This window comes from Martes martes (genome assembly GCF_963455335.1).
Source record: "Martes martes genome assembly, chromosome: 11".
NCBI lineage: Eukaryota > Metazoa > Chordata > Mammalia > Carnivora > Mustelidae > Martes > Martes martes.
Genome location: NC_137899.1, coordinates 61,502,421 through 61,527,781, shown reverse-complemented (window position 1 = coordinate 61,527,781; position 25,361 = coordinate 61,502,421). Strand labels below are relative to the sequence as shown.

The 25,361-nt window shown below is 41.6% G+C and overlaps 1 protein-coding gene across 1 annotated transcript in view; it reads left to right on the top strand.

Moving 5' to 3' along the window:
* The window catches only part of CPVL (carboxypeptidase vitellogenic like), a 133,253-nt gene that overhangs the window by 70,609 nt on the left and 37,283 nt on the right, over positions 1-25,361 (top strand). The window contains exons 8-11 of the mRNA XM_080818862.1: positions 3,216-3,338; positions 3,786-3,917; positions 8,498-8,596; positions 10,380-10,553. Of these exons, the coding sequence (XP_080674988.1) occupies positions 3,216-3,338; positions 3,786-3,917; positions 8,498-8,596; positions 10,380-10,553 (528 nt within the window). The remainder of the gene's footprint in view (positions 1-3,215; positions 3,339-3,785; positions 3,918-8,497; positions 8,597-10,379; positions 10,554-25,361) is intronic.

The following is a 25,361-nucleotide window of genomic DNA, read 5'->3' as shown; positions in this document are numbered from 1 at the left end:
CTCAAGTGTGGTGTGATATGAGAAATGGGAGATGGGGAGGCAGCAGAGTCTCGATGGATTCCAGCCAGGCACGTGATTGGAACGCACAGACCCTTGTTTTCGTCATTTTAAAATATGGGAAGATAATGTTAACTTTAAATTAGTTCAGCTTGAAGGGAGGAGGGAGCCTGTTCATAGTCGATGCTCAGAAATTGAGTAGGTGTTCCATCTTAATTTCCTGCCTGGATCTCTCCCAGATAAACATGGTGGCCGCAAGGGGAAGGGTGCCATAAAAATGTGGCTGTTTTAGCCTGAATTCGTCATCACCATCATTACAGCCATTTAAAAAACATGCCCTTCCATCTCATTAAGAGTTAAAGAGATGTTTTATTGCCGGGTCTTATAACCAGGCAACTTGAGTGATAACATCCAATAGAGAAAAAAATGTTTAGCAGTAACGTCAGATTAGTCATTCCTTTATCAAATATGTTTTTATGTTCCTACTGTGTGCTGGACAAGGTACACAATGTGAGAATAATAATCCACGACATGGCAAACTTCACCCTATCACATAGCAGTCAAGTTTTCATAATATTTTTTCAGAAGAAATGATTAGCTTTCCAAGCACAAGTTCTGTTCTTTATTCATTTTTGTGTCTTCTCAAATATCTACCGCAATGCTTTTGCCAGAAGAGTTGTCCAATAAACCATCACCAAATGAAAACTATGTAATACATCTTTAGCAGCAAAATGATTACTCCAGGAAATTTGTGTTTTGAGGTTCATCTTAGCAAAATTATATCTGATAAATGTTCACTTAATGTTCCTAATGGGAGAGTACAACACTGTTTATGCAACAAACCATGTTTCAGGCATGTAAACAAACACATCTTTATATCCCTTCACTGAAGCTAAAATGTGCTCATGGTTGTAGATGGATACACTGTTTTGAGTCAATACGTTGCCTAAATAATTACTGTTGCACAAGAGGGCTGCATCAATGGGGAGATCTCAGAGATCGTGTATAAATTATGCAAATTACATTACTTTATCATACCTTGGAAAGAGTGTAGGTTTGGGAGTAGGTCAGAGCCGGTTAGATTTTGACTCTACCACTTCTCTGAGCCTCGGTGGCTTCGTATTGATGTGGGAGTAATGATATGTGCAACGTATGTTTAGGGTATGAAATAAATGAGAGCTCTGGGCCTCCCAGCCTTTGAACTACAGACCCCTGCAGAGTCTCGGAAATATTACAAAGGGTCTGCGGACTCATACGGACCCACTCCATGCCTTTAGTCAACTTTGAACATATATGCATTAGTGTTTTTCAAATGCATGTAGGTTCATTCAGGACTCATTCATTCAACAACTGTGTATTGAGTGCTAACAAACAGCATCAGGCAGAGTGGTTATACTAACCTAAAAACAGATAGCTCTGTGTTCATGGATATTCCACTCTAGTGTGGGTGGGAGACTAACAATACCCAAGAAAAATAAGTAAAAGTTTGTAGGAACGTGGTAAGGATTTGATGGAAAAAGAGAGAAAGGAAATATAAAATGTAAAAAAAAAGGAGGGGGTGTTAAAATTTTGGATGGGGTGGCCAAGGAAAGCATCCCTAGGTGTCACTGAAGGAGGTAAGGGAGTTAAGTATATGGCCATCTGGGAGAAGAGCATTCCAGGTAGAGGGAGCAGTGAATGCAAAGGCCCTGATGGAAGGAAGAGTACAGCATGACTGTGGTCCAAGACAGGCTGGAGAGGAATGAACAAGGGGGTAACAGGGAATAGGGTTAATGAAGGACAATAGCATGCTAATCTTTATGCCTCCGAAAAAGCACTCTGCTTTTACTCTGAGGGAGATGGGGAGTCGTCGGAGGGTTTGAGCATAGCAGTGGCAAGACCAGATTCATGTTTTAGTAGACCACTGTCTTGAAAATGGACTGGATGAGGGGAAGGACAAAGCAAGGGGGCCAGTTAGGCTACTGCAATAATCCAGGCAAGAGATGACGGAACCTGGAACAAGGCGATGAAGATGGTGGTGTGCGAAGACCCTGGATCCTGGACCTATCTTGACAGAATAGGTAGAGTTGACAAGGTTCACTGATGGACTTTTGTGGGGTGTGAGAGAAAGAGATAAGGAATGGCACTGGGGCGCCTGGCTGGCTCAGTTGGTTAAGCGTCTGACTCTTGATCTCAGCTCGGGTCTCCATCTCAGGGTCGTGCTGGGTGTGGAGCCTACTTAAAAAGGAAAGGAAAGAAAAGAAAAAGAAATGGCACCATGATGTTCTGGTTAGAACAGGTAACATTCATTAATAGAGAGGTTGAAAGGAAGGCTTGGGGACTCAAGCTTCATTCTGAACATATGAAGTTTAACATTAGACATGTAAGTGGAGATGTAAAAAAGGTGGCTTTTTAATGTAAACAATACAAGACTATTTTTTTTAAAGATTGTATTTATTTATTTGAGAAAGAGAGTGCGGGGAGTGGAGAGGCAGAGGGAAAGGGAGAGAAAGTCTCAAGCAGACTTCATGCTGAGCACAGAGCCCATGTGAGAGTTGATCCCTTGGCCCTGAGATCTCGAACTGAGCCGAAACCAAGAGTCAGATGCTCAACAGACTGTGCCATCCAGGCGCCCCAATACAAAGCTATTTTTAAAATATTCCTGAATAGTAGCTTTTCTCAGCATAGTCTTAAAGTAGAATTATAATGTTTGTGTCCGCAAAATATTTTGAAATTGAGAAAGAACCCTGTACTTGAAAAGGTTGGAGACCGAGATAATTGTCAAGTGACAATTTCAGTAGCCAATAAATGTTACTTTCCTTCTCCTCTTGCTTTAATACATGTAGATTTCAAACTGCATCATCATACAGATTTTGAAAACTTCATTTTTGCCTCGAGACTTTTTCCTTTTCAAATAAAGTTTTTAACGGAGCCTTCTGGTAAGACAAGCCCCATGGGTGGCAGATTTGTGAAGGAAATTAGACTGTTCACCTATTTCATGTCCACCTGTCATTTTTTTGTGCACTTCCCTGGTGATTTGCATGTCACTGGCACTGTCTGGGGATGCCAAAGGAAGTGAGAGACAGTCTGTGCTATTGTGGAATTCACAGCGTAAGGTAAAATATATGGTGGATCTCATGTGGAAATACTGCTGTTTTATTGTTACTTTAATTAGCTTAAACACATAATGGTTATGGCACCAATTTGTGATGGTTCATTTCCACATCTATCCTTCTCAGTCGTACGCAGGGAAGTACGTGCCAGCCCTTGCACACTATATCCATGTGCTCAACCCCGTGATGAAGACGAAGATCAACCTGAAAGGAATTGCTCTCGGAGATGCGTATTCTGATCCTGAATCAGTAGGTGTCTGTCTTCTTTGTCCTTTCCATTGTGTCCTTTAAGGAGATTAAATCACCTCTGATCCAATGGAGGCTCCTCTGACCTTAGCGACCTGAGTTGATGGCGGGACATAATGTTGCCCAGTTGACTCGCTAATGATTTAAAATCTCCTCATTTTTACCAGATGTTTTAAGGTGTCAACTTATTCCGTCAGCCTAGGCTGGATGTGAGTGTGAACATGGGGCACGCGTGCATGTGCGTGTGATGTTTGTGTGTGTATTTTGTGCATGTCTGTGGTGTGTATATGTTTGGGCTATGGGTGTGCGTTATGTGTAATGTGTGCATCGTGTGTGTGTTTGTGTGTGGGAGACTGACAAATGACAAAGGGTTACTTCACCAAGCACGCGGGCTCCCCTAACTTCTCTCTTTCTCTCCCTGTGGCGTCTGCATTTCTCTTTTCTCCTCAGATCATAGGGGGCTACGCCACATTCCTGTACCACATTGGCTTGTTGGATGAGAAGCAGAGAAAGCACTTCCAGAAGCAGTGTGATGAGTGCGTGAAATACATCAAGGAGAAGAGATGGCTTCAAGCCTTTGAAGTGAGTTCTGGGGACTGCGTGGCCCTGGAGCAATGAGAACCCTGTGAGCTGGGTCCTAGAAGTGTTGTGGTACTCGGGCATGTTGTTGTTGTTGTTAGAGAAGGTATAGCTGGTCCGCTGTCTGCGCTCAGGAAGCAGGTGAGTGTGGGCGCAAAGTGAAGGAAAGAACCATCCGGGTCTCTTTGAATTGACTTTGGCTGTCTTCTAAACCTGCGATCACCTTGGAGTGTTTATCTAGCTGTGTCTCTCATTAACTGTTTTGATTTCTTTAAATGCTGCGTAGGCCCTAAAGGCATGCCCTATCACAAGGAAATCAGAAGAAAGGCGACCCAGAAAGTAGATACATATGCTTCAGCATCTGCTTGAAACCTTTCAGAAGGGTGATATCCGCACACGGCGTTCCAGCTGGAGACACAGCCTCAGTGTGTAACGAATGTCACGTGCTCCTGTGTGTCGGGAACAAAGTTGAGAAAGTGTAGTAATTTGAAACTTTTGTAAAGAGCCATTGGTATTTGTAACTATTGTCACAATGCTCCCCTAAAATTGAATTTGAGAATCCAATAATATGGTTCTATTCCTTGCCCTATTTATTGGGATGGAGGGAATTATTTAAAATCTGAGACTGTACTAAACATTAGCGTACAGGAGTTCGAGTTTTTGGTTTGGTTTGGCTTTGCCCATGCAGGCAAAGATTGTATATCAATGATCTCTTTTAGGTTTTGTTTGTTTGTTTGTTTGCCACCTTTAATCGTAGAGCCGTGGTGTTTCACTCATCAGTAAATGAGGCGAGAAGTGCATTTGGAGGACTTCGGTCTTCCTGTTCTTGGGAGCCCATCCTGTACCTGTACCAGTTTTCCTAACGGCGTTGTTGTTATAAAGCCTGAGGCCTGATATGAATAGTCTTCTAGGCACTGCAGGTCTGCTGGTTCAGATCAAGACAGGAGACATACAAACTCAGGGAGAAAGGCGTAACAAGGTTACCCTCCAGTTAACAAGCAGGGTGCCTCGGCCTGCCTGAAATCTCTGAAGCAGTGCATGCCCTACCAGCAGTTCTCCCAGCAGCAAAATGTGCAGCTGAAACCATCCCGTAAACCCCCACCCATCCCTCCAGAGGCCAACAGCCTCTCCTTTCTCTGCTCCAGGACAACTGCTGTGGCTGGGGAGCGCGGATTCAGAATTTCCGTGCAATTGTAAATGCAAAGGAAGAGCGATCTCTTGTACAGGGACATGTAGGATCGATCCCTCTTTGACGTGCGATGACACTATTTTTGAGTCTGGTTTTAGGCTCTCTGTTGTAGCAGGCAGAAAGGGTAAAAGGATTGAACCTCTAAAATTTAAAATTAATATCAAATGTTACGTCGTGGGAGACCAGTTGGCAAGTGAGAGATTTGATGTGTTTTTTGAAGAAGCATACGGGGATGAAGTGATGTCAAGAGGAAAAACATCCAATGGGTCCTCAGGGGTAAGGAAACCAGAAGGATGTCCTTGCATCCTTGCATCCTTCAGCAGCCCGAGCCCCCACCAGATTAACGAAACTGGGGACAAGTTCAGGTTATTTGGTGTTTACAGAGGTCATGAGAAGATGGCCCATGAGGTCAGAGCTTTCCCAAACTAGATTCATCAGAAAACAAAGCAAAAGGCACCAAAACCCAAAACAAAAGGACAAAAACAACAACAACAAACCTAGGAAGGTATGCAGTGTCTCTGTGACCATTGATCCAATATCTTAAGTGAAGAATTCACTTAATACTCTTTGTTTTATTTTAAGGGAAATAGATAAGCCGATACTTAAGAAAGTAAGCCAGCAGTGGTCAAATGGGTTTCAGCAAAGGCAGTAGAAGGCTCAGAGAAATCCTGAGACCCACGATGGTAGTGTCAAAATCACAAGCCTAAATGATAAAGCCTGTTGGTTGCCCTGATCCCTTAACATGATGTAGTTAATCAAAAAGCAGGAACTCGGAGCTGGAGGGAATTTAGGAGACCATCTTCTGCCCCTACACACATGTACGCATCCACATTTCACTGATGAGGGGGCTGAGGCCTGGAGGGACTGCATTCAGCGGCCAAAAGCCACATAATAGACTGTGGCAGGCCTAGGATTGGAATCATCCCCCCTCCCCGATTCCTACCCTGGTATTCTCCTGTGGTAACTCTCACACAGTCTGTAAAAATCCTGGGATATTTAGACATTCTGCAAGATGTACAATGGCGCATCTCTGGCCCCTAATGTCCCCCTTACCATGACAATGCTCTGCATCTCAGAGTTCTTTCCGTGAAACCAGTTTTGACCAGAAACTGGATTTCACAGGTCTTGACCACCCTTGTCACTTGTTTGACAACAAATGATGTTTGACTCTTTCTGAAATCAGATCCATTCTTAAGGGTGGAATTTATATTCCCATTGGCATTGAAGATAATTTCTAAGCATAAATAAAATGCTGCCTGTATTCAGAACTACTGCTAGCCTGTGGTGTCGCCTCTGAGTGGACAAGTTAGAAAAAGACACCTCCGCTGAGCAGGCATAGTCCTGTGGATTCAGAGCTTGGCAAGTGGAGGCCACCATTGTACGAGAATAAAGATGGCCCTTTCTCCAAACGCAGCCCAAGTCTGGTTATCCAGCCCCGGCAAGCAGAACTTTGGTGGCTCTCTGCCCCTCCGCCAGGCACCCCACGTAGTGCACAGGACACAGCCAGAGGCAGTGGTCCTGCGGGACTGTAGAGTTGCTAGAGCGTACTTATTACTCCCTCCCCTTTCCGCAATGACGATCCTTTCCATTCTTGGTCCCTAGCCCTGTGGCAATGGTCACTTGGATAAATTAAGTTGCTTCATGTTTGGTAAAGAAAACTAATCTAATAAAATAATGGAATTTTATATTAAGCCCAAAAGCATGGCCAGAAAGAGTTGAAGACTAAGAGAGCAGCAGTCCGCCCCTTGGAGAGCCAGTGTGTGTGTGGCAGGATGTGGAGCATGTAGCCTGGAGAGCATGGCCTGGGCTTGAATCTCTCCTCCGACATTAGTGAAGCATCTTTGGTGACTTAACCTCTGTGTGCCTCAGTTTTCTCACCTGTAAAACTAGGATACTATTGTCCTGAATTCTTACCATGTAAGAAAACCTAAAATCATACCTGATAGTTGGTTTTGAAAATGCACCAAATTCATCCTTTTTACAAGAGCCCCTTATGGACTCAATATCCTCATCCAAAAGCATCCCAGTGTTCTCAGTCTCTTTTCTAAGTATTCCCTTCATCTTCTTGCTGTACCCAAAACCTGCTTCTCCCCTGCTGCTGTCCCTTCCCCTCTCAAGCAGGGACTGTGTTCTGTCTTACCTACTTTGTACCACTTGGCTTATGGGTAGAGTGGGTGTCCTCCATGCTCCTCATTGCTGCCCTCAGATGATGTTCTGTCCTTCCAGAAGCACTGAGCTCTGACTCTCTCATCTTCACGTGATCTCACCCACCACTCTTTGTAGTTATCTACCAGCCTCCAACTTTCTCCTTCTCATCCCCTGAGAATGCCTCACTGTCACTGTCTCTCGAGGGCATCATGCTTGTCATTATTTCTAATGATTGCAATGTCTGCATGAAGGATCATTTCAATACATGGCCCCTCAGTTCCTAAGTCTCCTGTCTTTCGATGATCTTGTTCTCCTCTTGTCTTAGCTGCTCAGTCCTAAAACAAAAAATCTGACAATCACTCTACAACCTCAGATTCTCATCGTACTGTCACACTTCTCTGAATATGCCAATTCAAAGAACAGTTCTGCAACCCCATTGTCTTCCAGTCCACTGATCCTATGACCGAGTCATGATCCTAAACCCCTTCAAGTCTTAGTTCCTTTAATCACGCAACTGAAACTCAAGGTCAGCCCAGCACCTTGGTGGCCAAACCCCGTGTCTGCCTCTGTGCTACTACACATGACCAGAGAAGGGCACACAACCATGCTGACTGCCCTCACCTCTGTTGATGACTAGTTTTTAAAGTCAGAAGTCCCAAGGGAACTTCCACTAGCTCCAAGCACCTGGGTGTATGGACAATGATCCATATTATGGCAATCCTTCCCTACAAGGCTCATTCCCATGGTCGGGGTCTTTCAGCTCACTGTCTCCTCTGCCTGGAATGTTCTTTCCCTAGATGTCTGCATGGCTCACTTCTTTCCTTCCAACAGGTGTTTACTCAAATGCCACCTTCTCAGTGAGACCTATGTTTCCCCCTCTCTGCAGTGCACCTTGCACTACGCATACACACGTGCCCACACATGCCATGACACTTCCTACTCTCCTTCTCTTCTTTAGTTTTCTCCTTAACACTTATCACTCTTACCATACTGCATGTTTTTCCTGTGAATGCTTGCTTCTTTTCCCCCTCAAGAATATTAGGTCCAGGGGGAGGACTTGTGCTCTCTTGTTCACACTGCTGTGTCCCCAATGCCCCGGGGTAGTGTCTAGCCCAGAGAAGATGTGCAATAAATGGTTGTTGAACGAAACAATGCTGGAACAAGGAAACTGTTGAATCAATGCAATGACGAGTGCCCATGTGTTTTTACCTACCCTGATGTTTTCCTTCTCTCTCTCCTGACCTAGGTACTGGATAACCTACTAGATGGTGACTTAACAAGCAACCCTTCTTACTTCCAGAATATCACAGGATGTTCTAGTTATTATAACATATTACAGTGCAAGGTAATGACAACATTTTTGAAACTGTGATAGTGTTGGCTTAAAAATTTTGGTAAAACCAAACTTCTCCCAATTTGAGAAATACTGTAGGTGACTTTATACTGGATAAATATGTCCTAACTGTATGGCATTATTGGATCTACTAATCTATAGGATCCCCTCCCCCACTGATGTTGTATATGTTATAATCTGACCATCAAGAATGATATTCCAGATAACTCAAAACAATCTCTGATTAACACAATCCCCCTCACCCCCCAGTAGAGCTTGTTATACAGAAGTTCTTTTGTCAAAGATAGAGGCCAGGATTGCTCTCCTGGGTATTAGGTTCCAGAACGCCAAGCCTGTAGTGAGTTTCTTGAAAATGTTCACATTATTTGCTCTGTGCTTAAGACGGTTTGGATAATCAAAACTGCCAAAGCCTTTAGGAAAATATTTGCTTTGTCTTACTTTTAACTTAAGATGGTTTCTGCACTTAGTATGGCCCTTACTTTAAGCCCTTTGGAATATTTCTCAAAATATTCAAGTAGTTTTCTTCCATAAAAGTAGGCCAAAATCAATGTCTTCTGTGCAGGATTAATCAAATAAAACAAAAGAAGCCAAAATGGGTATTTGGATTTGTATCATCTTTATCTAGTGTATATGAGAATACATCTTGTTTTAAAAATTGCCTTATTTATGAACTATTTTGTAAATAAAAAATAAAGCTGGTTTCAATAGAATCTGCCAAACCCGTGGTTTTGGATTTAGATTCTACCAAGAGAAAAACAGATGGTAGGCAAGAGAGAAACAGGATTTGCAATCACATTTCTTTTTCCTTTACAAAGTAGTGTATTTGAAAGATTAGCAAAAAAGAAGGATGCACAAAATTATTGATCTCAAACTGCTTTATCCCTTTGTAATTTTTTAAAACAGCATTTATACCTTTTTTCTTTTAGTATGATGAGTATCACAGACTTCACTATCACAGACTTTATGCAGTATTTTTTTTTAATAAGCCTCATGGACAACTTTTCTTTTGTCTCATGTCCTTCATAAAGTCATCTGTTTTTACACTTGGTATATTTCCCTCCTTCAATTATGGTTAGCTGATTATTTTGTACGTGTGGTTTTAATAAGCAGCAGAACATGGAAAAGAAAGCCTCAGCTTTTAATCCACCAGACCACTGCTCTGGCTCTTGTGGTCCATTTGACTTTTGTCCCATAGAGCCTCCGACAAGGAGCAAATTGTTTTTGATAATCTCACCCCTTTCATTTTTCCTGTTTTTGCCTCAAATGTTTTTTTTTTTCTTAAAGATTTTATTTATTTTATTTGACAGAAAGAGTGAGAGAGCACAAGCAGGGGAAGCAGCAGAGGGAGAAGGAGAAGCAGGCTTCCCGCTGTGCAGAGAGCCTGACATGAGGCTCAATCCCAGGACCCTGGGATCATGACCTGAGTCAAAGGCAGATACTTAACCGACTGAGCCACCCAGACGCCCCTCATATGGGGTTGTTGATTGGAGTCATAGATTCTAGAAGATGAGTTACCGAGAAAGAAAAATCGAGCATTTAAGTGCAAATGGAGCATTGGCTCTGAAAGTATCAGATCATCCAGTTTTGTTATCAGTAAAATTTAAATTACCTCAGAACCCCCAAATTAAAAATCTCAAGGTGGAGACCAGTTAATAGTCATGTCTCATCTTGTTCATTATGGTTTATGTTAGGAGAAATCTGCAGCTTTCCCCATAAGCTGTTGCTGCCATCCAGTCACGTTCCCTAATGTTTTTCTGATGTCCCCTTCTGCCAGGAACCTGAGGACCAAAATTACTATGGGAAATTTTTGTCCCTCCCGGAAGTGAGGCAAGCCATCCATGTGGGAAACCGGACTTTTAGTGACGGATCCGAAGTTGAAAAGTACATGCGAGAAGATACAGTAAAGTCCGTTAAGCTCTGGTTAGCTGAGCTCATGAACAATTACAAGGTAAGAGAGTTACTCCAGTTACTATCTATTTCAGGAACTTTTTAGATTACTCAGAGTGGAGGTGACATTCTCTTGTTTGTAATTCAACTTCTGCCATTCTGTTTTTTACTTTTAGGATATTTTACAAATACAAACAACAACCCCCAGACTATTTGGTTTCTTTGAATTTTGAGTTTTTCCTCTGAGTAAATAACGATCCCTTGATAGTTTCCTAAAATGAAATTCTCTTTGGCACATGCCACATCTCATCATTTCTTGAGAAAAGAGGTACAGCAGAGCCAAGATGACTGGCCTTGTGGAAGCCAATTTTGCCTTATTGCTTGCTTTATAATATTAATCCCAATGAAGTCAGGGATAAATGGAATCAACTGGTTATTCCAAAAAGTGCATTTAACCTTGTAATTGTATTCATTCCTATTGCCCAGTCACAGTTTTTTTCATTATCTGCTTTAAGCCTAAAACAGTGCTAGGCTGTCAGCTTGAAACAATGAATGAGAAAGGCTCCCTGTTTTGAGGAGTATAAATTCAAGCACTTTGTTATCTGAGATGCTCTGCCTGATTTGCGGTTGGAGGTACCCAAGGAAAGAGAAAAGTGTGAATGAAGCCCTGAAAATGCAAGCAGAGGGGGCATGGACCCTAGAATTCTCACCGTGAAAGAAGGACAGCAAGAGCAAGTGATGCAGGGAAAAGTCATCCTCTGAATTTCTTTCCTGCTATCACCATTCTCACTTCCTCTGATCTTCTTGAGCTGTTATCCTCTGTCCTCGGCCTGGTCTGTGGGGGCACCTCCATAGGGTAAGTGTGCTCACGATGGAGGGGACCACCACCTGAGATGGTCCACGCCCTCTCTAGTTCCTGGTAGAGGCAGGAGTAATGCTTGAGATGAACAAAAACCAGGACAGCCAGTAGCCTACACACCTTTGTGTGAATTAGAAAAAAGACAACCCCCCTCAGGATACTTTAGTTCCATTGGTCAAAAAATTCTAATACATTGCTTTAATTGGAATCAAACTCTTTACTACCATTTTCTGCCATGAGGAATACACGTGTCTATAAGGTCTTGGGATTGTTCAGTGTACAGCCCTCACTACTGTGCAAGGAGTCCATCACCAAAGGTGTCCTTACTAGATTGTGTTCTGAACTATGACAGACCTTGAAGGCCCATCTTTTGGTGCTATCTCTAGTACACAGTTTGAGACCCTCGACATACAACTCTTATTGGGAAAAAAAAAATCTATGGTTAGTGGTAGTCTATAAACCCATTATAAATTTGTAGAACTTGATGAAATACTTTCTAAGAAAGAAAGGGTCTAGCTAGATGACGTCAGAATTTCAAGCATCCTTGTGTTTGGTTCCATCGGGGTCCTGAGTGCTTGCCTACCCAGAGCCTTCTCTGCACAACTTTTTTTTCTTAAGAGATTTTATTTATTTCAGAGAGAGTTCATGAGTGGGGGGAAGGGTATAGGGTGAAACAGACTCCCCACTGAGCAGGGAGCCCAACACAGAACTCGATCCTAGGACCCTGAGATCATGACCTAAGTGACTGAGACACCCAGGCGCCCCTCTGCACACCTTTTTAAAGCACTTAGCTGGTTGTCCTCTTCTCTGAGCTCTCAGACCATGTTGTCTCTACACTGTGGCCACACTTAGCACCCTGTAATGTCATTGTAGGCTATCCATTCCAGCACCAGCCATGGTGTTGGAATTTGTAATTGCCAATTACAAATGAATGAATGAAAAATCCATTCTATAAATTGTGCTACATCAAAGATATATCTAATAAATGTGTTCCTGATTCATTAGATGTTATCTACAAATTCATTAGGCTAGAAAGAACTGAGCATTTGTGTTTTCAAGACATAAACAATGGGCTATAATATAACATTAAAGAATACAAAGTGGGTTTTTTTTTTTTTTTTTTTTTTTTTGAGAGGAGAGCGGATAAGGAAGTTCTGCGTACATTTTTTTGTGCCCCTGGGAAATACATTTTCTCATTGTCTAAATTGCACTAGACTATGATTCTTTTCTCAGCCAAGTGAGGATAGGGAGGAACATGCAGCACACCTGATGATAAACTCTCCTGATAACTGGATAATGACCATAGAGTATCCCCTTGATTGGTAAAGAATATACTGATTAAAAATGATCCAGTATTTCGATATGTAAACATCCCTGTTTCCCATGTATCTTAAACCTACCAACATGAATTCCAATGAAATCAGAATATTCTTTAAAGTCCAAATTAGTTGTCAGAAAAAAAAGAGGATAGATCGGTGGTACAGATAAACTGTGTTTCCATAAAGAAAGAGAACAAAGTATGCAGTCAGTCTGAGCGCCCACCAAAAAGTGGCTGCTGCAGAAACAGACTGCATATTCATTGCTACAGCCGGGGTTGCCTACAGGGCAATGATTATCTTTGGCTTGTCTGTTAACGGTGGTGAACCTCAGTGTATGAGCAATAGAATCAGAACAACCTAGGTTGTTTTAAAACATTAGTACCCTCAAAATTGTATTTATGCAAGCATCAGTGCTAATTTGTCAGAGAAAATAGTGCACATGTTTCTATTCATAGGAACATGGACATCTTTTTCTAGTACCAGATTCATTGTAGGCAAAGTGGAGTTTCTCTGATGGACTGAGGAAGACCTTCATCAGCTTCCAGGAGCTCGGAGAACTCCTGTGGCCCATCAGTTTCTGTGTAGGCTTCGTAGAAACATCATCCTTTTCTTGCCGGGAATGTGCACTCAAAAGTCATTCTCTTCCATTAACTTCAGATGTTTAGGCGGTAAATTGAAATACATTAGCAGTTTCCAAAATCAGTAGAAGAAGAAATAATCTGTTGGACTATTGGCATCCTCATGATAAGCCAGACCACAATACTTTCAGGATTTTTGGAGTTAGCTGGGTCATAGAGCATGATGGCTATGAGCATGGGTTCTGAAGTATTTTGAGTTTGAATTCTGGTTCACCATTCACTGGCTGTGTTCCTTTGGAGGAAGATATCTATAACCTCTCTGTTCTTCAGCTTTCCTATTTGCAAAATGGGAATAATAATAGCACTTACAGGTGAGTTCTTGTGAGGTTTAAGTGGATTACATATGTAAAAACACTTAGAATAATGAATAGCAGTTAGAAAGTGCTTGAAAATATAGGCTGTTACCAATGGTGTTCAACAAATTTTAGCAAAAGTCCTTAGGCACATGCTATATGCAGAAGTTATGTAAGAAACCTTGGAAAACACAAAAATAAGAAAGACTTAAGACTCTTGGTTTCCGGTTCAGCATTTAAGGAGCTTAGAAGTTACCACTTGATCTGAGTAACAAGTAAAAAGTTAAACTGAAAAGTTGACAACTCTTCTAGACCTGTGAGAGAAGTGAGGTAAGGGGGCAAACACCTTCTCCACAGATGGGAAAGAGGCACATACAGAGAACCACAACTTCATCTGAGCAGAAACGTCCATAGTAACCAGTGCCAGGGTAGAAAAACCCAAACTGTAAATTTTTACAACAGGAAAATGAACAGTCCAGTTAAAAAATGGTCAAAGACCTTAACACACCCAAGTCTTAAGACCTTAACCCCTCACTCAAGAAGATATACGGATGGCATCCAAGCCTCTGCAGAGTTGTTCAACATCATGTCTTCAGAGAATTGCAAATGTAAACCACGAGATGCCATTTTACACCTATGAGAATGGCCAAAATCCAGAATGCTGACAACACCAAGTGCTAAGGATAGCACTATATATCTAAGGATATAGAGCAAAGGGAACTCTCATTCATTGCTGGTGGGAATGCAAAATGGTATAGCCACTTGGGAAGACAATTTGGCAGTTTGTTGTTTGCTTGTTGTTGTTGTTTATACAACCAAACAACTTTAACCAGATAATCATCATACGCCTTGGTATTTACCCAAATGAATTAAAAATTCATGTCCACACAAAATCCTTCACGCAGGGGTTTGTAGCAGCCCTATTCATAATTGCCAAAACTTGGAAGCAACAAGATGTCCTTTGGTAGGTGAGTGGATAAACTGTAGCATAGACAATGGACAATATTACTCAAAGAATACTATAAATACTAAATATAGTATAAATATAGTATAAATATATTTATAAATATATTTATACTATAAATAAATATAAATAAATAAATATAAATAAATAAATAAAAATATAAATACTAATATAGCATAAATACTATAAAAAAGAATTACTATAAAGAATGATGTAGCAAGCCGTACAAGGACATGGAGGAAACTTAACTGAAAGAAGTCAATTGAAAAAGCTGCACACTATATGTTTCCCATTCTATGAGTTTCTGGGAAAGACAAAACTATGGAGACAGTCAAAGGTTCAGTTGTTGGCAGGGCTAAATGAAGAGGGTGAGGTGAATAGGCAGGGCATAGAAGATGTTTAGGGCAGCGAAACTATTCTTTGTGACATTATAATGTGGATCCATGTCGTTATACATTTGCCAAAATCCGTAGACTGTACACCATCATGAGTCAGCCCTGACGTAAACTAGGGACGTTGAGTAATAACCATGCATTAGTGTAGGTTCCCATGTTGTAACAAATGTACCACTGTGGTGGGGAAAGGCGAGGGTGGGGCAGTTTGTGCATGTGTGGGGACAGGGGACAGAATGGAATGGTCTCATTCTCTGCTCCACTTTGCTGTGTGCCTAAGCTGCCCTAAAAAGTTCAAGAATTAAAAAACAAAAAAGTCTTCATTGTCTGTCTAGTGAAAGAGATAGATACCAGTATAGCTGATAAAAAGTAGACTCAGTTTCTACTTCCGGCACAGTGATAGAGTAGAGCTGAAAGCCCCTTCCCTGAAACAGAACGAAATTCAGATGAAATTGCAACAAATACAGTTGCCACACTTTTGACAAAAGAAGATCTCAAAGTGAGAGAAAGAAAGCAAAAACAAAGAGAAACAAAGATAGGGAACTGAGTTCTGCAGAGCAGGAACAGTAGCACAGGGTGGCCGTAAAGACCAGTGTCCTCAACTCTGTAATTAGTGACTGGGCCTTGGGCCCAAGGAAGGTGAGTTTGCTGAGCTGAGAGCCTGGTGCCAAGCCTGGGACACATGGAGGGGCTAATTGGTCCCATAGTGGTAGTGAACTCTGGTGACCAACAGAACCAAATACACAACACCTAGAGGTATTGGGGGTTTTCAGATTTTTATTAGCTAAATTCAACACAAAAGTGAGCTCGTTATCAACAGTCATCTACTCTGCAGTTAAACAGGGCTCCCATGGCTGAGGGTAAGCAGAACCAACTACAAAAGATGTGGATGTCCAAGGCACTGCAGATCTGGAAATATGTAGGACAGAATATAAATAACTAGGTATGAAATATTTAAACACATAGAAAAGGAGTTTAGAAATAAGCAGTAGACAGCCATCAAATATGGCTAGGCCAATTTGAAAGAAAAGCAATAAGAACTGTTAAAAATGAAAAATACAGTATATTTAAAACCCAGTGCTTGGGAATAAAGAACAGATTAGACATGGCTGCCAATAAAATTCATGGATTAGGAGAAATTAGTCAAAATGAGACATAGTAAGACAAAGATGATTTGAACGATGTAATTAGCCAGCTTGATTTAATGAGTGTATATAGATTTCTAAACATGGTAATCAGCAAGTCTCAAGTATTTTCAAGAATTTGCATCATACAGCCCATATTTTCTGACCATGTATGAATTTAGAAATCAATAATAACAATATATATAAAAATATCCAAAAAATACAAATAAAATGTAAATCCATCTAACGTGTATATCAAAAAAGTTAGTTCAAAAAAGGGTGAAAACCACATATATAACAATGTTAAAAGAGAAAAACTTTTTCATCTAAATAGATGCAAAAACATGGATGTAATAAAATTAAAACGCATTTATGCTAAAAATTTTAGCAAACTAAGAATAGTATCTTTTTCTTTTTCTTTTAAGATTTTATTTATTTGACACAAAAAGAGAGCAAGAGAGAGCACAAGCAGGGGTAACAGCAGCAGGAGAGGGAGAAGCAGATGAGCAGGGAGCCTGATGTGGAACTCGATCTCAGGACTCCGGGATCATGACCTGAGCCAAAGGCAGTTGCTTGCTTAACTGACTGAGCCACCAAGGTGCCCCACTGTATTGGTTTCCTATGGCTGCTGTAATACCATTACTGCAGACTTGATGGCATAAACTACAGAAATTTATTTCCTCACAGTCCTGAAGGATAGAAATCTAATGTCGCCTTCACTGGTGTTAGTACGGCTCTGCTCCCTCTGGAGACTCTTGGGATAATCCATTCCTTGACACTTCCAGCTTTTGGTGGCTGTTGGCATTCTTTGGCTTGTGGCTACATCATTCCAATATCTGTCTCTGTGGTCCCATGGACTTCTTTTGGTTTAGGGCCAAATATCCTTCTACCACCCCCTTATAAGGATACATGAGACTGCATTTAGGGACCTCATGGATAATCCAGAATAAGCTCCCCATCTCAAAATGCTTAATCCAGTCACATCTGCAAAGTCTGTCTTCCTCCTTCCTTTGTACCTTCATTTCTTCCTTTGTTTTTTATTTGCTACAGAAGGTAACATTCACAGGTTCCAGGGATTAGGACTGGATATCCTTGGGGAGGCAGTATTATTCAGCCCAGCATACAGTATGAGACTTTCTTGACTTGATTAAAAAAAACTACCAAAAGTCCACAATAAGCATTCTTTTTGTTTCATAAGACAGAACACATGTTGCTTTAAAATCAGAGTTCATTATGATATCAACAAATAAATTTTAAAAGAATGGGGGAAATTCCAGTTACTAAATGTATAGGGAATAATGGAGTCACGATTTGACAGATAGTACAGTAATAGTAGTTTCAGGCAAGAATCACCAATGGATGCTAAATTTGGTGAGTGAAACTGTGATGAGAAACGCTATCAACATAGTCCCAAAGTATTCCCCTTCAAAATATTTATGATGAAAAGAAAATGAGTAACTTTACAGTAGAGAAACCTGGCATATATGATCTAAGTTAACATTACCAGTAATGGGACAAACCAACATTATATGCCTCTGATGTGTTATACTGAAAAGACACAATAACATTGATGTGATGTTCTTCCAAGAAGTGTCTAACAGGAATTTGATCATGAGGAAACATCAGACAAACCCAAATTGGGGGACGTTTCACTAAATAATTGCTAGTACTCATCAAAAGGTTATAAAAGACCAAAGTAGAAGAAGAAGAAAAAGAAGGAGGAGAAGGTAGTAGAAGAGAAAGAAGAAGAAAGAGGAGAGAAGGAAGGAAGGGAGAAAGGGGGTGGGGAGGAAGGAACGAAAGAAAAAAGGATGGAAGGAAAGGAAGGGAAACAGGGAGGGAGAGAAAGAAAGAGGAGGAGGGGAGAGGAGAAGGAAAAAAGAGAGAAAAAAGAAGAAAAGGAAAAAAAAATTTAATTTTTAAAAATTAAAAAAAAAAAAAAAACCCAACCTGAGGGATTAAGAAGACTTGAAACCTGAATATATACAATGTGTCACCTAGGACCAAAATGGAAAATTTTGAATGAAATCTGTAGAATAGAAAATGGTTTATATCAATGGTAATTTTCCGGTTTTAATGATTCCATGGTGGTTATGTGAGATGTTAATAGTTTGAAGGCTACGTGAAGGGTACCCAGGAATTCTTCGTACTATTTCTTCAACAACTTTATTGAGGATGCAGTTCCCAAACTGCAGAATTGACCCATGTAAAATGTTCAAGTCTGTGATGTTTAAGATATTCACAAGTGTTTGCAACCATTACCACTCTTTAACTTCAGAACATTTTTGTCACCTCCCAAAAAAATCCTTTATCCTTTAGCAGTAACTCCCTCATTAATAACCCACCCCCCTCCAGCCCCTGACAACGACTACTCTCCTGTTTCCATGGAGTTGCCTATTTTGGACATTATACATAAATGGAAGCCTACAATATGCGGCCTTTTGTAACTGGCGTCTTTCACTGAACACAGGGTTTTTAGGTCCATCCATGCAGCCCGTATCATGACTTTGCTCCTTCTTATTGCCAAATAATATTCCGCTGTATGGCTAGGCCCCATTTTATTCATCCACTCATCAGTTATTCCCACTTTTTCCCTCTTACACATCATGCTGCGATGAGCAGAATACATGCAGAATAAAACGGGAGAACAGGCAAAAGTAAATAATATGTTATTTTGAGATACATGTGTATGTAGTAAAACTTTTTCAAAAGTAAGGAAATTCTAAACCTAAACCTCAGGGTAGGGGTTCCCTTGGTGGGGTGGGCAGAGGGTTGGGAGGGACAGGGGAGAAGTACTCTGGGTGGATTCACTGGTACTGGTCACACACTCGTTCTTAGGGTGGCTGCTGCATTTGTGAATGTCTGTGTGTAGTGTGCTTCCTAACCTACAGATGCAGTGTAATACGTTCTATGACATATATATAGTATATATAATATATGTAGTATACATGTGTCTGTAGTGTACATAGTTTTGAAGGAGGCAGACTGTGATGTGTGCTGTACAGATGTAATTGACCGTGTTCTGAGCAAGTGAACTGCTTAGCATGACCACACCTTTACACTCACTCAGCACAGGACAGAGGTTTGCAAGGCATTATAGGGGAGACAAAGACGCTGAATCTCTCACAGAGAATTCCATTAGTTTTCCTCACAGGGTGATGTTGATTACATAATCCAAAACAGATATTTAAATAATCTTTTTCTACCTCACTCCACAGGCCCGTTAGTGGGCAATAAATTTCCCTTGCAAATCATATTCTGTTCCAGTTCCTTGATACTCATGTTAAGGTGTGTGCAGTTTCAGGTGTCAAGCTGCCTAGAATTTAAATTTTCCCTCTCACTCCCTAATCTGTAAAATCTTACTTATATCATAGACAATAAGCATAATAAGGGCAGCCATCTTACCTTCTTAGTAACCACTCTGTGTAGGGCACCTAGCACAGTGTCTGACATGTAGCTGGCACCCAATAAACTTTAATGATGGAAGAATTCTCATGGCGGGGGAGGGACACCTGGGTGGCTCAGTTGGTTAAGTGTCTGCCTTTGGCTCAGGTCATGCGCCCGGGGTCCTGGGCTCGAGTCCCGGCATCAGGCTCCCTGCTCAGCGGGGAGCCTCCTTCTCTCTCTGCCTCCGTCCTCTGCTTGTGTGTGCTGGTTCATGTTCTCTCTCTGTCAAATAAATAAACAAAGTTTTTCTTTTTTTTTTTTAAAGAAACAATTGTCATGAGAAAAAAGAAGAAATGTCAAAAGACTTGACAGAGAGTATGTGTTGCCTAATAACACGTTACTTCCCTTAATTTGCCCTTCTCCCATTCTGGAACTGCACTTCTACTCTAAAGCTCCTTGGCTTTAGAAGCACCTGGGGAGCCTAAAAAAAAAAAAAAAAAAAAAACCCAACCCTTAAATCACAGCCCACTCCACCAAGTGTTCTGATTTAATTGCCTGGTATAGCTCCTAACACATAGTAGTGTGAATAAACTTGGAAGGAAAGGAGGAGGGGAAAGGACAGAATGACAGAAAAAAAAAAAAAAAAAACACAGGTGGTTTGTTCATTTATACCATAGCTGTCTTTGCAATAAACTCAGATTTGATTTTAGTAAGTGCAGATAATTCACCAGTCTGATTACCATTGATTACGTGTATTATGTTCCCTTCTCTTTAAGCAGGATTTTTTAAAAAACAAAAACAAATACACTCTCATACACTGATTATAATATGTATCTTGACTTAAAAAAAAAAATGCGAGGGGTGCCTGGGTGACTTAGTGGGTTAAGCCTCTGCCTTCGGCTCAGGTCATGGTCTCAGGGTCCTGGGATTGCATTGGGCTCTCTACTCAGTGGGGAGCCTGCTCCCCACCCCACCCCCGCCTGCCTCTCTGCCTACTTGTCATCTCTGTCTGTCAAATAAATAAATAAAATCTTTAAAAAAATATATGGTAGGGGGTGGAAAGTGTCTCTCTAAAATCTAGGAAATGCAGGCCACACTCCCTAAGAGCTATTGGCTTTGAATAGCCTGTTCTTTGTAGAGCTCTGTGCTTAATCCTTTCTGATAAAGACGGTATGCTGTTCTTATGATGATTCTTGTTTAAAGAAAAATTTTTATTTTTTTATTTTGTTGTTTTTTTTTAATTTGAGAAATCTCAGGAATTTTTACTCAGATCTGTCCTAAGCCAATACATTTTTCTGTAAACGTCACAACGCCAGTTAAGTTTTGTTCAATTTAGTTCCCTATTTCAACCATGAGATGTTTTTTAGCAAGTGATGACTCTGGACCCATCCTGTGCTGGGCTGCTAGGGGGTTCAGCAGTTTAAAGCAACTGCTGCAAATCACGCTTGACAGTTTGCGAAATACTGTGCAACTTGGTGAGATGCGAACCTCAGTGAACACTTTCTCACCACCTAAATTGGTAGATATTATGTCTCTTGTTCACCATCACTCAATTACCCTGAGTAGTTATGCTGTGCTTCACCAAAACCGTCACAATGTAGCAGATTCCCTGCCTTTATTTTGAAGGTGCTGTCATCCAAGAACATGTGCTGACCTTTAGCTGCTCTCTCATAGGCAATATTGGTAAATAATGTTTTTTATTAACATATAACGTATTATTTGTTTCAGGGGCACTTGAATATGTTTTTAACTCCCTTTCTCTGTCTGGCTATAGTTCTTGCCTTCCCAAAAACATATGAGCTATATTTTCAAAGTCCAAATGTTCATGAGAGCGAGAATGTGAGTGTGTGAGTAAGTGAGTGAGTGTGTGTGTGGTTGTATGTCCTGTGTGAAACCATTATTTCAACCAACAAGAGCTACAGCTCTATACCTAAAGGCCTTTTGGATCAAAAGCAAAGCCTTGTCCTTGGATTTGAAGTTTCTCCTGTTGCTAGGTTGTTCGGAAGGCCACTGCAAATTCAGGACGTACCATCTCCAAATACCAGTTTCTACCTCCGCGTGCTTGTGCTTTGAAAGGTTGAATTGCCCTAGGGTAGGGCTTAGTTTTCTGTGTTTAAAAGTTCATCTTGTCAGGAAATTGTAAATATAAAGTTACCTTTCCCTGTCCTTTCTCATCCTGCAGCTCATTAAGTTTCAACTAATTGCATCTTCAGAACTCAGGATCTTAATGTGTTTCAGCTTTACCACCGGAGCAAAATCTTAACACCCAGTTGTTGAGTTCTCTTTACTTATCCCAGGCTATCAAAAGATTTTCATTTACAAATGGGCAGTTCTTGATTAATGAATGTGACTTAGAATTTTGAAAGGTAAATATTTCTAGTAGATCTAACTCATTTTAGCGGTCACTCTAATTGCTTGTGGCATTTTCCTTAATGACATCTTCTGATGGTAAAATGGCAATCGTGGCCAGGAAACGAGATTTGACAAATGACAATTTCTTGCATACAGGAAAGCCCGAATGCTTAAATAGGTCTGATTCTTCAAATTTTAGGTGGACTCTAAGCTTCTATCAAAGCATGATGGGAAAAGTCTGGCTTTGTTGACTCTAAGCTGACGTGATCACTTTTCTTCCAAAACCCTTTGAAGACAATGAAGCCATTCTATGAAAAACTTCTGGGAGGAGGAAGTAGCTCCCAGTGAAGCCTAACTAAAGAGAGGGAAGCTAATCCTGGGACATTTGTTTTATGTAATCATAGCCTATAGAAAAGCAACTGCCACTTTATAAGCAAATAAAAATAGTGTACATAGGAAAATCAGTGTATACTGCAGACTTCCTTATGAATTCATTTTACCTATTTCAGTTATAATCCAAGTGTAAGCAAGAGCAGCATTAATTTTTTTTTAAGATTTTATTTATTTATTTGACAGACAGAGATCACAAGTAGGCAGAGAGGCAGGCAAGAGAGAGAGGAGGAAGTGGGCTCCCTGCTGAGCAGAGAGCCCGATGCGGGGCTCGATCCCAGGACCCTGGGATCATGACCTGAGCCGAAGGCAGAGGCTTTAACCCACTGAGCCACCCAGGTGCCTCTGGGCTTCTTAATTTTTATTTATTTATTTTTTTTTATTTTTTATTTATTTTTTTATTTATTTTTTTTTTTTTTAAGATTTTATTTATTTGCCAGAGAGAGAGAGAGTACACACAAGCAGGCAGAGAGGCAGGCAGAGGCAGCGAGAGAAGCAGGCTCCCCGCCGAGCAAGGAACCCGATGTGGGACTCGATCCCAGGACCCTGGGACCACGACCTGAGCTGAAGGCAGCGGCTTAACCAACTGAGCCACCCAGGCGTCCCGGCTTCTTAATTTTTAAGAATTTCGATGAAGAAGGGTAAAGAGAATACCCATCAATTATAAAAGAGACTTTGATTTCACCCAAACCTACCATGCTTCTGACACCTGTTCTTGTTTGTCCTTTCAGTTTACGTTGGGACAAAATGCTCACATGAGAAATGACACGTATTTCTATTTTGCTTATTTCTTTAAGCTGTTTGAAAATATATTCTGTGTGAATTGGTTTGTTTTCAGTTGCTTTGGGGAGCACTGTCATCATTTTGCAAGGGCTTTATTTTGTTGTGTGATGCTCAAAACATTAGAAGGTACACTTACGATTTATGGCAACAGAAAACGTAAACTTTCATCTGGAGTCACCCAAATATGGCAGGGGGAGGGCAGTATGAGGAGAAAGATAATAATAGCGATACCATCTGCCAGGTAGGCTCCATGGCTCTCAAAATCAATGCGCTGAGAAATGCGTATTTAAATCCAGGTGCTATGAAAGCCAACTGCTGTGAATACAGACGATTATATTAGTTGACTTTACGTTGAAAAGATAAATAGGGAAAGAGTGGGGGGAGTCGTCCTTTCCAGATCCCGTGAGGGGGTCTCTTGTGCAGTAACCTTCGCCACACCGCAGTAGCTTCTCCATCTTTCGTCCTCACGCCATGGTATGACAGGAGAAGGTGCCAAACGCGGACACAAATGTCATAAAACTGGACCATGGGAAACCAGGGTGTGCCCACCACCATCCTCTGGGGAGTGGGAGGAAAATAGTAAAGGCTTAATTTTTCTTTTAATTTAAAAAAAAAGGAAATTAAAAAAAAAACAACTCTGCTAATGTTTCATAGATGGATTGGCACCAGGCGCCTATCTGGTCTGTATGTTAGAGAGTCACATATTTAGCTGTGATGGAACCAGAATGCCCAAAGCCAGTGTTCTCGTTTCTCTAACCTTCGCCATCATCATTTGAGCCCATTGGCCGCAGGATCTGGCTCCAGGTTCAGCGCTTTTTCCACTAGAGTTTCCTCTTCTTCCATCTGAGTGTGACTTAATTCAATGGCAGTTGACCTGGTTTATCGGTCTAGAAGGGGAGGCCGTGTCTGCACGCTTACAGCTGTCTGAGCAAACCACAGTCGCAGCCCCCGGGGCCCTTCCAGAGCTGTGGCGTCGCTGGAGTGGCCTGTCCTGCTCTGTAGAAGTCGCCCAGTCCCGCCCCGGCCATGGGTCAGTCTGTGCTGTCAGCTAGATTATGAGCAACTCCCACGTCTTGTCACTGGGTAACAGTCTACACCACGGCACAGGGTTCCTGTGCTGAGTGACGTGTGATTGGATGAAAGCTGGAAACTTCAACCAGGCTTTTTGAAAAAAGAGCCAAGCAGGAGCCCCTGACCTCCTGTGTCTTGACTCCCCTGTGTCTCCCTGGGCTCTGCTCGCTCTGAATATTCAAGTCTGTTTCTTCATCCTCTGCACAGTCCTCGTATTTATTACAGTGTTTTGCACAATCCTTTTGAGCTTATTCTCTGGAAAAAATAGGCAGAAAGTGCCTTACTTACCAAACAAGGGTTAAACAACAAGGGTAAAACAACAAACAAATTGCAAGCTCCTGGAGCGGCTTCGATGGAATATCACTGTTGAGAGTATGGGACAGAGAACCTTGCGTCTGACTGATACCCGATTTTTCTGTGTAGGTGAAAACCTAAAGAACATAGAGCATCAGTGAGACTTCTTTTTTTAATTTGGTAAGGACAGGGAGCTGTGCGACCAGGTCCGTGTCTTCTCTCATGGGGACCTCAGCCTGGTTGGAAACTTTTCACGAATTTTGCTGCTCACCTGGGGACTGATGAAAGTGGGTGAATTAGACGTCTAGAAGTGCCTTTTCTGATTCCTTGGGTGAGTCCCTGTTTACTCTTAGTCTTCTGATATAAAAAGCAAAGTAATCCTCATTTGCAGAGAACTAGAACTTTCTCACCTGGAAGGGAAGTTTGTTAGGGGAGATGAGAAAGGCTGGCTAGAATCCAGAATGGGCTGCACTTTGCTGAGTGCCCTACTCACAGGGCAGTGGAAGGCTTCCCTCCCCACTGTTTGTGTTCCTTTGGGACCTTATGAGCACTTCCTTTTTTTTTTTTGTTTTAAGTTTTTTTAATTTATTTGACAGAGAAAGAGAGAGAGGGAGAGCACAAGCCCAGGGAGTGGCAGGCAGAAGGAGAGGTAGAAGCAGGCTCCTCGCTGAGCAGGAAGCCCTATGCAGGGCTTGATCTCAGGACCCTGGGACCATAACCTGAGCCAAAGGCAGACACTTAACCCTGTGAGCCACCCAGGCGCCCCTTCTGAGCACTTTTAAATTGATGCCTGTTGAGGTTGCTGGGCATTTCTTCTGTGGCAGACCACACTGCTCTCTGTTGGTCCTTGGGATAGCTTCAGCAGCGAGGTCATTTCCCTGCCTTTCCCTGTAGAAGGGAGAGCAGGCACCAGCGACATTGCATAGTGTCTGGGACTCTGCTTCCCTCTTTTCCGTCTCAAAATCCTTGGTGGACCTACTCAGATTTATAGCAGTGCTCTTTA